General features: G+C 51.8%; 1 protein-coding gene across 6 annotated transcripts in view; it reads right to left on the minus strand.

The window, feature by feature from the left end:
• DENND3 (DENN domain containing 3) overlaps nt 1–13,955 on the minus strand; it is a 69,228-nt gene that overhangs the window by 18,988 nt on the left and 36,285 nt on the right. For all 6 annotated transcript variants that reach the window (XM_089898663.1, XM_089898662.1, XM_089898660.1 and 3 more), the window contains exons 14-20: nt 13,381–13,640; nt 12,077–12,247; nt 10,692–10,821; nt 8,040–8,147; nt 5,113–5,252; nt 1,744–1,904; nt 369–502 (exon numbers count right to left, since the gene is read on the minus strand). In XM_089898663.1, coding sequence (XP_089754789.1) covers nt 369–502; nt 1,744–1,904; nt 5,113–5,252; nt 8,040–8,147; nt 10,692–10,821; nt 12,077–12,247; nt 13,381–13,640 — 1,104 coding nt within the window. The remainder of the gene's footprint in view (nt 1–368; nt 503–1,743; nt 1,905–5,112; nt 5,253–8,039; nt 8,148–10,691; nt 10,822–12,076; nt 12,248–13,380; nt 13,641–13,955) is intronic.

Below are 13,955 nucleotides of genomic sequence, written 5' to 3' on the forward strand. Positions count from 1 at the left end.
CGAAGTGCCCCCCTCAGACCCCCAGACGTCCCCGCCTGACGTCTCTGCTGGGAGGGGCAGAGGGGAGCACACAGCACGGTTGGGGAGACGTGACCCGCACGCAAACAACCAGGCCACAGAGGGCTGCCGGGAGGAGTGGCAACGGCCCCCTGGGGCACGGCGAGAGCAGAGACAGGAGCAGGCGGGGAGGCCGCGCAGGGAGTAGGGCCGCCGGGGACGCAGCAAACTCAGGAGGGGTGTGGGGAGCTGCATGCATTAAGAAGGAACCAGGGTTTCACAGTCAAAGTTGGAAACGCGTGTGGCAGAGGAAAGGGGCCTTGGCTCCCCTGCCGTTAGCCAGGAGCCAAGGGCAGGGACCAGGCACTTACAGCACCAGAGGCGGCCGCCGTGCAGTCTGATGGCCGAGAACCCGTCGCCCGGCAGCTGGAACCTGCTGGTCACCCGCAGGGAGCTCGCGTTCCAGGCCAGGACTGTCCCGTCCGCGCTGCACGAGTACACAGTGCTGTGGGGTGAACACGCGTGCAGGCGCTTAACTGTGGCCCTGAGAACACCGTGTCCTTTTCAGGTTCCCACCAGGTAAGCGTCCACAGCACGGCCAGCGAGAGACGCCAGCGCCGTCAGGGGGGCTGGTTTCTGAGCGACCCCCGCCCACCCCGGCACCTCCACCACGTCCGCCAGGAATTGTGAACAGAGCCATAAACGGCTGTTAACTAAAATCCGCCCCTCCCGCCAGGGGCCGGGAACGGCACACGCCCCCTCCAAGCTCAAGTCCAAGGATCAGCTGCGGGGAGGCGGGCTCAGCTAGTGCCGTGCACGGCCCTTCCACCACCTGATGGCGTGTCATCTTCACGTGAGGACCTAAGTCCACCCGACTGAGGACAGGCAGCACCCCTGAAACTCAGGGCACAAGGGGATGGGGGTGGCACAGAGGGAAGTGGCAGAAAAGCTTAGGAGCTGTGGCCACCTGTGCCCAGGGCTGGGGCTGCCTGTTCAGGGTGGGTGACCTCAGCATACCTCACACACCCACTGAGCCCCGCTTCCTCACAGAGGGAAACAGGGACCCCGCCTGGTTCTCACGTCTCCCCTGGGCACCTGCTGTGTCCAGGCCCTGTCCCAAGCACAGGACACGGCAGAGAGCAGGACAGACACAGGGCTGCCCTTGGGGGGCTGGCATTCTTAACCTGGTAAAGCTGGTGAAGGATGAAGTAAATACATCTTACAGGTTGAACTGTGTCCCCCAAAAAAGATACGTTGACATCCTAGCCCCACAACACCTCAAAATGCCACTTATTTGGCAGCAGGGCCTTTCCAGAAGTAGCTAAATGCCACTAATAGTGTGGACCCCCATCCAACATTGACCTGTATCCTCATAAGAAGGGGACATTTGGACACAGGCACACAGGGGATTCCATGAGAAGACGTGGGGTTAGGGTGATGCGTCTACAGGCCCAGGATGGCAGGCAAACACCAGAGCCAAAGAACAGGCAAGGAAGGCGGGGTGCCAGCTGCTACAAGCACCACACGCATGCTGGACTCGGTCTCCAGCAGAGGCCGCTTCTCTGCACCCATCATGGCCACACCACACAGGAATGTCCCCGACTCACCTTCCAGACCCGCTTTGCTCCCCCTGCGCAGCCCGGGCCCTGCAGGCCACGGCCCATGGCCATGGGAACCCTTCCCTCTGGGACCCCTGACCCACGCAAGAGCCAGACGGCCCCTCCTCCCAGGGGAGCCTGGCCGGACCTGGGTGCCTGCGCTCCGTCCTGCACGACCAGACCCGTGACGCTGGAGCGGTGGTCCGTGAGCTGCTTGTTGCAGGACATGCTGTGGACGTTGATGATGTAGATGACCGAGTCCTCCGAGCCGACCCACACCTGGCTTTGCTCTGCCATCACCATACAGTTCTGAGGGGGCCGAGGAGAGAGCAGAGCAGTCAGTTCCCCGTGTTCCCGACAGTCATTCTGTCCTGTGCGCTCACAGCCAGCGCTGAGCCGCCGCTCAGGGACCGACAGGCTTAGGGTCCTGCCGGCCTCTGGTCACGCTCTTGTCATTCAATCAACACATCATCTTGCCCTGTGTTCCTGTTTAAGGGTGCCTCTGACCCTTGAACGACACAGGTTTGAACTGCATGGGTCCACATTTTCTCTGTAAAGCACATTCCAGCCTCTGGCACCTCAGCTCTATACTACGGCACCATGTTAAACAGCAAAATCACGATAAAAAGCACAAAAATGCAAAGAACATGGCACTAAATAGGCCGTGAAAAGGACACCTGTCTACAGTTTGAGCTGAACCAAGAAGGCAGAGTCGCCTGGCTTGAGCTCGGCTGGGAACGCTCACACAGCTCCCATTTCTCCCTGCTCTGGAGACGTGCACGTCTGTGGAGAACCATGCAAGCGCCGTAAGTATTTGCTCTGGAGCTACAAATAAATTTTAGCGGGTAGGTAAGTTTGCAAATATGGAATCTGCAAATAATGAGGACAGCCTGTATATTAGCCGGTGCTCTTGCAGCTAAGAGAGTGGCGCTCTCGGGGATTCCGGCTTAGCAAGGTCAATGCCAGTGATTCTCTTCAGACTTTCTGAAATTAGAAATTAAGAACTAAAACACTGAAGAGTTATAAAAGCCACATATACATGTGAAACGCAAATGTGTCTGCCTGTACATCTCAACCAACCCGACTGCATCCCTGAAACACGGTTCCCTAAACGTTTCCTGAGCGGTGTCCGACTCTATCCATGATATGGGCAACATTTTACTGGTAACCGAACGAAGGTCTCAGATTGTCAGATCCAAGCAGATTTCAAAGAGCAACAGTTACATCACTGTGGAGGGGCTGAGGCTAGATCTAATCTTGTATAATCAGTACCGATGGTGCTTACTGGTACTTATCTTTGTCAGAAGAAAGAGCTCATAAAAATTGATAGCTTTTGGGGCTTCCCTGGTGGCGCAGTGGTTGAGAGTCCGCCTCCCGATGCAGGGGACGCGGGTTCGTGCCCCAGTCCGGGAAGATCCCACATGCCGCAGAGCGGCTGGGCCCGTGAGCCATGGCCGCTGGGCCTGCGCGTCCGGAGCCTGTGCTCCGCAACGGGAGAGGCCACAACAGTGAGAGGCCCGCGTACCGCAAAAAAAAAAAAAAAATTGATAGCTTTAATTTTACCAATAAACATTCTCATAAGTTAGAAAAAGATGTTGCCTTGCTAATTTCAGAATTAATCATTTAAAAAAGCCCTTTCTTTGGAGGCATCTACCTGAGAATTGTTGTAACATTTTAGTAAAATGTCTTTCTTTAGTGGCCCAAAGATATCTTAGATAAACCACTTGGAACTTCACATTTCAGATGAGGCAGCATTTTCTAGAGATAATTGCCCCAGTTGCTGTCTTGTTGAAACAGTACAAAATATCCCTGTGAAACCAGTGGGAAGATATTTTCACATAACTGGATAACTTTCTGCTTTAATTAAATGTTACCTGGCCTAACTGGGGAGCAGAAGAAATTGATACAAAATGCAGCCATATGATTTTATTTTCACAAGGATTTTAAGTTATTTTGTTATTAAACAGTCTTTGAAATGCTTGTAACTAAGAATCAACAGGAAAGAAATTAAATTTTAGAATAAGAGTGAAGTTCTTAACTTCTCCTCCTTGTTTTTCATTTCATCTAAAGCGTTATTAGACTTTTGTACACGTTTTACTTTAACGTGCCTTGGATCCCGTTCCTTTATCATCTGAGGCTCATTGTTTGAACGCGGGGAAAATGGTTTAGCAACTTCTTTAGAATGATCCCGCACCCTCTTGGCAACGTATATTTGAATTCACAATTTTTCTGTTTCACCCCAGTTTTGAAAGCATAGATTGTCACATTATCTTTAGATGGTGGAATGTGGCCATCAAAGTCGATGATACGAAGTAATGAGGAACGCTTAGGTACGTAAACTTCACTACACCATGCTTTTTACATTAAATGTGAAAAAAGAAGTTTTGTGTTAAAGGAGTTGGCCTGAGGATTTTCCTAGCAAGAATCCCTTGGGACAGTGGCTTCCTTTGTGCCCTCAGAGGGTCTTGAACAGGATGAAGCCCACCAAGGAGTAGGTGTGACAGCATTTTGAACAGTAGGGTGGTGTCGCCAAAGATATCTGGAGTGCCAAGTTAAAAGGCAGCCCCACCGGAAAGAAACCACTGATCACCCCTCATCTGGAAACACGAATTCACACGACACGTTCCAGGCGTGGAGGCCCTGGGGCACATGGCTGACATCACGTAGTACAGAAATAAGACATGATTTTCAAAGGGCCGTGCAAGGCCTCAAGAAGTCTCCAAAAAGCAGGGGGCTGATCCTGGTGGCACTGAGGGCTACAGACCTGAAACTTGACCTTGGGTTTGTGGGGGTGGGGTGAGGCTGTGTTTGCATGAATTTAACTTTTTTTTTTTTTTTTTTTTTTTTTGGCTGTGTTGGGTCTTTGTTGTGGTGCACGTGCTTCTCACTGCGGTGGTTTCTCTTGTTGAGGAGCACGGGCTCTAGAGCGCAGGCTCAGTAGTTGTGGCACACGAGCTTAGTTGCTCCGCGGCAATATCTTCCCGGACCAGGGCTCGAACCTGTGTCCCCTGCACTGGCAGGTGGATTCTTAACCACTGCGCCACCAGGGAAGTCCCTTAACTTTCTTTTAATTAAAGTTGACTAGGCTATCAGTCTAAAAGGTCAAAGAACTGAGGTTTCTCAACCACAAGATAACTATAATATCATGCAGATTTGACTTAAATGGTTCTTAGTTTTCGAACCCAAATGTGTTAAAATGATTCTAGTGTCTGCTTTTGGTGACTGACAATGTAAACGTGAGACTACCACACTGCCCTTTCCATGACTGAAATCCTGTTTTAGATTTCAGAGCGGGGATGGCTAAAGCCATTATCTGCTCACTTAAAGAAGAATATTTAAGTGAAGGATGGAACAAGCTTACATTTTAAAACTCGAGATAAAAATCAAAGACTTGCAGGATTCAGCGACGCCGTGGGATTCGTGAATCCCGCTACCTATACAGGTGGACGTGTTCAATTTCCAAAATCACAAGTTAACCTGGAAGCTGACTGAGTACTGTGCGCGTTCGTTTACTCACCAGTTTAGAAGTGCCCACTTTAAAGCAGTGCTGGTGAATTGTCCAAGAGGAAGCATCAAATACGACCACCTTGCCTTCGTTCAGAGCGCACCATAATTTGGGGTGAGCATCCTCAACTTTTTCTGCTGGGTCAAGATGCCCTAAAGAGGAAAGCAACCCGAAACGGTGAAGCCCTCTGCTGCATCAGCCTGTGGTTCATACATGACTCAGGTCCTGCCCGGCCAGGTGCCACCCTGGGTGCCCAGGATCCAAAGGTGAGCACGGCCCGAGCTTCCGTGCCCCTCGGAGCTTCGAGTCTCGGGGACAAGCTGGCTCCAGCTAGAGAAACACGCAGACAGACCGAGCCCGGGGGTGCCTTCCCTGAGCCGGGATCTGGGGGAGGCCTGAGGATTCACTCGTGGGCAGCGTTTCAGGCAGAGGGAAGTGGGCGCAGGGACAGAGGAAGGAGGGAGCCTGTGGCCACGTCCCCGAGGGCAGCTGGGCTCCCGCTGCCTCACGTCACCGCCAACACGAGGCCTGGTCGGCGCTCTCCGTCTTGGCCGTCCTAATGGCGTGAAGACTTTGGTTTTTCATTTGTGGTTTCTTTGCGTTTCCCGATGCCGATGAGGCTTGCTGGCTTTAGCTGGCCGTCTGGATCTCCCCCGTGCTGAAGCCTTTATGTCTCCTGCCCATGTCTTTTTTTTTTTTTTTTTTTTGCAGTATGCAGGCCTCTCACTGCTGTGGCCTCTCCCGTTGCGGAGCACAGGCTCCGGACGCGCAGGCGTAGCGGCCATGGCTCACGGGCCCAGCCGCTCCGCGGCACGTGGGATCTTCCCGGACCGGGGCACAAACCCGTGTCCCCTGCACTGGCAGGCGGACTCTCAACTACCGCGCCACCTGCCCATTTCTGAATCAGGCTGTCTCATGCTCCTTGACTTGTAGCCATTCTTTAAATATCCCCAACTCGAGCCCCTTGTCGGTTCTCGCGTCTTGTGAATCTCCCTTTCCCAGTCTGCAGCCACCACGTTCACTCGTTTGGAAGTTTCTTTTAAAAATCCTTAACTCACCAGTCTGTTCCTTTATGGCTAGTATTTTTTATATGCTATTTGTGAATTTTTTCCTTACCGTAAGGTCATGAATATCTTCTTCTATGTTATCGTCTCCAAGTTTCATTTGTTTATGTTTTTGCCTTTCACGTTTAGACTGTGAAGTGATGGCCACGTGTGATCTGAGGTGTGGTCGAGCTTCATCTTCTCCACACGGATGCACAACATCCCAACACCTTCTGTGATGGAGACCGTCTTTCCCCTCCCCTGCTCTGTAGCACCACCTCCATCACAAGTGCAAGAAGTGTGAATCTGCCAGTCTTTCTGGGGTGTTCATGCCATTGGTCTCCTGGCCCCCCTGGGGGAGATCCTGCCCACTGAGACACAGTCTTCAACCCCCCAGAGACTGGGATGCTCTGAAGCCGGGCTCAGTGCCTGGGGCCTGGCTCCCTTGACTCTCGGAATTCTTGGAGGGGTTGCCCGCTTCTTGACAGGTGTGTCCTGACCCCAGGCTCGTCCCCCTGACCCCACATGGCTGGCCAAAGCTCTCTCGGCCACTGTTTCCAGTACCAGCAGCTCCGTCCTCCTTTGTTTTCTTATACATTGTCCGGCCCTTCTAGATGTTCTCAGCGGGACGGGAACTAGCCGTTGATGACAGGAAACCCAGAGTCTAGTTAGGCTTAATTTAAGGGAAACTAGCGTAGATCTAAGGACAGCTCGTCTATTCAGATGCCGTGATGAAAAGCGTCTTGGTCTGTGCTGTCACAGCTGAGTGACGTCAACAGAGAGCCTCGACTGGATAAATGACGTCTCCAGAGGGATGCGCTCGGCCGCTCTCGACTCTCTTTCATCTGAGATCTGTTGCTTTACTGGGTCTTCTGGACGTTCAGGGAAGAGATAAACTCTCCTGCCGGGAGGCTGCTTTGCCACAGAAACTCAATTTGCCCATCGGAAACCGTGTGGAATGTAAGCTCCTGGCTGTGGATCGCTGGACTGCCCCACGAGGTCACGAACCTCGGAGGGTGAAGGATGGGGGTGCACGGATGCCACCGCCGCCGCCAACTCCTGATGCGGACAGGCCGAACACGGGGCGACCAGACTCAAAGGCTCTCTTCTGCCCGGAACTGAGCTCCTTTGCTCCCAACACTACAACCCTGGAGCAGCACCCTGCTGCAGCTCTCTGCAAGTCAGAATGAAGTAAAAGCATTTGGACAGTTGAACGCCTGTGACACAGGGCCGTCTTTGTTTACCCCCAGGCCTGGGCAGCGACCCTGTCTTCTTGCTGTCATCACTCCGACGCAGCTCGTAGGGGCCTTGAAAGTCTGTGGGACTGTCCCACCACTCCAAGCAGGAAGAGCCGTGTTGTCAGATGTGCACATCAGCATAGGAGGTGCAGCCATCCCATCCTGGTGACAATGGGCTTGATCCGACCAAAGACAGAAGTGCAGGGCCTTTATCCACCGACGTGAGGACGGCGAGGCCGGATGGGGACTCGGCCCCTCACGGCCCTGCTCCAGCCTCTGAGTCCACAGAGAGGCCGCACCTCATTGCTCAGGGTTCTGCCCTCCAACAGTAGAAAACCACCTGGTCCCCGTCCATCCTCTTCCTGCCGTCGCCCTTCCACTTCAGCGCTGACCCTGACCACAAGTCTTAAGCTCTCAGATTGTTCCAAACACAGCAGCGACATAAACAACCAGGTCCTACTGTACAGCACAGGGAGCTATATTCAATGTCCCGTGATAAACCATAATGGAAAAGAACATGAAAAAGCACGTATATATGTGTATAACTGAATCACTTTGCTGTACAGCAGAAATTAACACAACACTGTAAATCAACTATACGTCAATAAAATTTTAAAAACAAACAAACAGCAGTGACAAAGCAGGGAATGGCCTTCACCTGGGGTGTAGAGCAGGACATCGATGGCGCGTGGGAAGGTCTCTTCTGCGGAAGGGTTGATCTTGTGCTTCAGGGTCTCTGAGGTCGTCTTCGGAACTGCCATGGGCACTGAAATGCAGACACGGGGGATTAGTTCCCCAGACTGGAGGAGACCCAGGTTATCCAAGAGCCGTGCACATTCTGCTTTCCTTAGGGTATTAGCTCTGGGGTAAAACTTCATAATCTGTGAAGACGACGCTCTCTTTAAACTGGACATTAAAGTAAAGCCAAGCGTATCCGGCCAGAGGGTGAGCATTTGCCAACGTCTCACGTTGCTTTTTGTTTAAACACAGCTCTCAAGCTAAATGATCTGACCTCTGTCCACACTCAACCGTTACGTATGGTCTAGCCAAGGGAAGACTTTACACGTTTCTCCATAAATCTAACCCACGAGTGGTTTCTCACCCTTGTCACATAATGTGGCTGCCGTGGGTGCGTCCTGTGCGCTGTAGGACATTTAGCAGCATCCCTGGCCTCATCCAGTCAATGCCAGTAGCAACCTCCCCACTGCCACACACACACACACACACACCACAAATATCTCCAGTCATTGCCAAATGCCCCACCCCAGGGATGGGGTGCAGATTTCAGAAAGTTTCATTTTTAGACCTTCCATCACGAATGGACCATAAGCTATTAACTTAAGCCCAGGATCATGTATGGTTGCCTCATTACGCTTTACACAAGGGAAAACAGTTCTTGATTGGGAACAAGGAATCAGGGACACTGAGCTTGGACCATCCCCCCTTTGCCGTATGGAATTAAGAGTGTCATTTGTTGGGTGCTGCCATGGTAACTGTGTGTGTTATTTCCAGAGGAGTGAGAAGGCTTTTCTGTAAACTCTTGACAAAGATCAGGCATGAGCTTGGAGTGGTCTATAAGCAGCTGAAGTGTAGAGTGTGTGTATTTGATTTTGTTCCTGATTAAGGGGGGGAAACCCAGCAATTGATGTCTGGTTCTAGGACTGTTGACAAGAGCACCTCCAAGTCACTCCAGCAACTGGAGCATCCTGTCTGCTCCCAGAGGTGGGGGGGGGGGTCCTCGGACCAGGAAGCTCCAGGGATCACACAGTTAGTGACAGACACAGCAAAGAGGAAAATGCACCAAGGGGAATCAACACATAACTGAGGCTTGTTTTCCCTAATTCTGGGATGACAGTTTAAACAACAGTGTCTTCCTGGCTGTATATACCCAAGAGGAATGAAACACACGTCCAAACAGAAAACTTGTATGTGAATGTTCAGAGCGGCACTATTCACGACAGCTGGGAAGGAGAAAAACTCAAATGGTCAATGGAGGGTTGGATAAACTGTGCCGCATCCACAGAGCAGAATACACGCAGCCCAAGAGGAATGAAGCAGTGACACCTGCCACTCGGGTGAACCCTGGAGCGTGATGCCACATGAAGGAAGCTAGACACACAGGACACATACCAGATGAGTTCACTTAGAGGAAGTGCGCAGACTAGGCCAAAGTGTGGCAAATCCAGAGAGACAGAGAGGAGGTTAGTGATTGCTTAAGCAGGTGAGGGGTGGCTGCTAAATGCATGGGGCTTATTACTGGGGTGATGAAAATGTTCTAAAACCCATCACGCTGATGACCGTACAACTCTGAATACACTCAAACCAGTAAGGCGTGCACTGTAAAAAGGAATGGTATGTGAACTGTATCTCAATAAAACTTATTTTTTAAAAAGTGCATACAGATAGAACTAGATGTCATCTTAAAAACATCCTACAACTTGTTCGTCCGTGTTTCATGAATTAATTTCATGTTGTGGGTTTAATCTAGCACACGTGACTTCCGGCACATAGTAATGTTAATAGCGATAAGTAATCCTCTATTCCCTGCTTCTTCGTGCAAAGCACAGGCCAGTCGGTTTTAGGAGATCATTTAAAAGTTGAAACAAAATAGAAGTAGCTAAAATGATGCATAAAGCTATTCTTACCTACTTGCTATTTCCTAGACTTGAAAAATCTTCTAAAAATAAAAAATTGAGCTTACCACCAACCTCCGTATGGCTTCCAGAATGTGAGAGCCAGATTTCAAGCTACAGGCGGAGATCAGAGAATTGCTATGGAGGGAAACTGACCAAATCAAGAGAAAAAAGAGAGATGGCCATCGGGGGCCTCCACGCGCTCGTGCGGCGAGGTCCAGCAGCCAGGGGCAGCCGGGCACAGAGGTCCCTGCAGCTCCGCAGTGGGCGTGTGTCCGACCGCAGAACTCCAGCGACCACGATGGCGATTCCGTGAGTCACGCAACAGCCTTCCACGAATTTCTGCTCTGCTTGAACCAGCCAGCAGCAATTCTGTTGCTGACAACTAAGATTCAGGAGCAATATCATCCGGGGTAAAGTGGACTCTAATAACCCAGACACTGAAACGATGAGGTGCCTCGATGTGTCCTTAGGAGCACAGAGCTCCAAGGTATTATTAAGTGAGGAAAGGAAAGATGCAGAACAACGTGTGATATTCAAAAATGAAAAGTACAGAAGAAAAAAACTTGAGACATTTGGGATTGGTTCTAATGGACAAGACAAAAGTCATCCAGATAAAAATGACTTAAGACATAACTCAAGACACCGTGGCTGCATTGAACACATGCTGATCTTACTTTCGTTCTTCATCTTATCAAAGTAAGATAACTTGGAGGCCGCGTAGATGGCGCCGGGCGACTGCAGTGCACCGACGACGGCGTCCATCAGCAGGACGTGGGTCAGTGCCTGCTGGACGTACTGGGGGTCCTGTGGGAGGGACAGTCATCTCAGCACAGCTTCACTGAAATCATTTCACTCTAAGACTTTGTCACGTCACATGAAACAACCCTTTCAAAGATGTGTGTTTTTCAAAGCCACGTGAAGAGTTTAGATTTGGATTTGATGTCATGTGATCATGTCCTCTTAGTTGAGACATACACTGGCTGTTTATACCAGGGGTCAGCAAACTTCTGTAAAGGGCCAGATGCTGAACACTTTAGGGTCTGTGGGCCATGCAGTCTCTGGCACGACAACTCAGCTCTGCCGTCAAGGGCAAAGGCAGCCGCAGACGCTGTAAAGGAGAGGGCGGGATGTGAGTCCGTACGACTCTCCTTAGACGTCTGCCAGCCCACGGGCTTTGATGAGCCAGTGTGTGCTAAATAAACCAGTGGGTATAAAACCAAACAGTGAGCCGCCAAGTCACAGAGTACTGGAATCTCAGGACCTAGTCCCCGCTTCCTGCTCCAAACAGAAACGCTCCTTCTGTCTCCATGACCTTGGGCTTCTCCAGTGACAGAACGTCCATCAGAAACGGCAGCTCCCCCACCACTGAACATACATTCTTCCTGACGCTTTCCACTGGGTGCCGCCCTCACCTGCATCTCCCTGAGGATCCGTGGGCACAGCTCTCCAGAACCTTCTGAACTGCTCCCTCATGGGAGTCCCCTAATTCGTACTTTTTGCCCACTTTGTTGTGGGTTTTCCTGTCTCATCTTGCCATTTAGACAAGACAAGTATCTCCCCTGCACCGTGTGTCCTCATGTCTTACCCTCCGTCCACGGTACCCTTCATGACTAGGAAGTCTTAATTTGGTGTGATCAAAGCCATCAGTTTGGCCCAAAGTAAATGAAGGTACAGAAGTCCCTAGGATATAAATGTAACCCTGTGGAAGGAATCTAACACCTCCCCCCAACCAAAACCCTAATCCTGTGAAGGGGAAAAGTGAAGAGCCGCTTAGAGCAGGGTGTGCCCGGACCACCCAGCTCAGACCTGCCAGAGTCCAGCCCCCGACGCTCCCTTCCCTGGGGTGTCACCAGGGGCAGGGGGCAGTGCAGAGTGGTCACTCCCACAGTCCACCCACACCACCCTGCCGGCCCTTGCGTTTGCCCCCAGGGCGTCCCCCAAGGCCCCAGGGCTTTGCAGGGCCCAGGCCCAGGCCCCAGTCCCACCTGGCTTTATGCTGAGCATTATTATAGAGACATGAGCCTTGGGTGAGAATAAAAAGGCAGACCGGGCCCCAGACCTTGTGGTCGTCGGCCAGCTTCTTCCCAGCCCACATCTCCTTCACCATCAGGTGCCACAGGTCACACTCTGTTTTAAGATTAGCTTCAAAGACTTCTTTCTTGGACACCACTTTGATTTTTAAAGTGGGAATTCTCAGGAGCAGAAAAGCTACTGTGGTGCTTCTGACTTCCTGCAGAAGGAAAAAGAGGCAAGTAAGTGAAATGACACCCGCAGGGACCCTGGAGTCGATAGGAAATGCATTTAGGGGTGGCGGTCTGCACACACTGAGGGGACCCACTGGGCACTGGCTGACATCCCCATGGGAAGGCAGAGTCCTTGGGGCTGGCCTGGGGCTGGGGCTGCCCGGCGGGGAGGTCCGGCAGGACCCAAGAAGGCCCTGAAGTACCCGGAGCCGGGTGCCAGGGGTGGGGTGAACAGGGCTCCTCCAGGTGGTCTGTTCTCAGAGACAGGTGACGGGGAGTCAGGGTCACGGCGGTGTCTGGAGCTCAGCGAGCCTTCCTGGTGGGTCTAAGTGTGACCTGTCAGCCACACGTCGACAGAGACACACCGGTGGACTCGTCCACAGCGTTTAAAGGTGCTTCATTCTTTCACCTCCTTAAATCTCTGTCTCTGGACTTCTGGGAGGAAGCCCGTCAAAGCAGGCTTGGGGGGAAAACTGAAGGAACCAGTGAGAAGGTGCGTCCACTGGCCCAGCCTTAAGCATGGGCCACAGGGGAGTTCTCATGCCTCTTCTGTCTCTGGGAATATGCAGTAACTGGACTAATACATCTAACACACCGCTTATAAATTTAGGAAATAAACCTGGGAAAATAAAGGTAAGCCATGAGTCAGGATCTCGACTCAGATTCCCTTAGTGGGGAAGATGACATTTAAAGTTGTTATAAAATAAACAGCGCGGGCCAGCCAGGAACCTGATCAGGAAACGTGAGATGGAACCGCTCACAGGGGCTGGCCCACGGCCGTTTCCCAGTAAAGCAACGTCTATGCTTCTCCTACATTGTCGAACCACGTCAGCGAAAGGACAAGCCTGCCTTGCTTCTTGCTCTTCCCCCAAATACAAGTCAGCTGAATAGAGAATCTGCTGTCGGTGCACTTACTGCTCTGAACACATCACCCACTCCATCTATTCAGTCCTCACATCACTCCTATTCGGAGGGTGCATCCTTATTCCCACTTTACAGGTGAGCAAACTGAGGCACAAACCATGAGTGGCTTGTGACGGGCCCACGGCTGGCAGAGCCCAGTGGGCTGTTCCAGCTGCTGCACCTCCCAAGCCCAGGCGGCTTCCAGAGCTGCCCTCACCTCTATGTTTCTGAAGGTGGAAATCTCCACGTAGCCCGGCCTCCCCTCAGTAAGGAGGAACAGGCGCTTCTGGGTCATGGCGATCTTGCCCACACCGCGATTTGTTTTGACGGAGCTTGACAGCTTATACACACACTCGTTTTTGTCCAGCTGTTCCATCACCGAAAAAGGCAGGTTGACCTCTTGGGCCTCTGCTTCTGCCTCCTTCCAGCAGTTGTAGAAATCTTTGAATGTTTCTGGGTCAATCTGTTTCTGGTGTCCTTAGTTTTATAAAGAAAAAAAAATAAAAAGATTCTTACAGCCACGTACACAGGTGCCTCAAGAATGGTTGCTTTACAATCAGGAAGCAGCACGTTACCCGCAGGACATAGCAGGTGGCGCCAGCACCTAAGTCTGCCTGGATGGAAACCACCTGGAAAGCGTCCCCTCCTTCCCCAGCTTCCCCAGGTGCCCAGGTGGGCACTTGATCTGGCCTGAGCCCATTGCCCTCTCCAGCCCCTACCTAACCAGGTAGTCACAGTAACTCCTAGGGCACCAGGTAGGGACACTGGGACAAGGACAAAGTCCTGTGTCAC

This window comes from Delphinapterus leucas, chromosome 17 (genome assembly GCF_059928025.1).
Source record: "Delphinapterus leucas isolate spDelLeu-1000000601 "Yukka" chromosome 17, BTC_Dleu_Yukka2, whole genome shotgun sequence".
NCBI classification, from domain to species: Eukaryota; Metazoa; Chordata; class Mammalia; order Artiodactyla; family Monodontidae; genus Delphinapterus; species Delphinapterus leucas.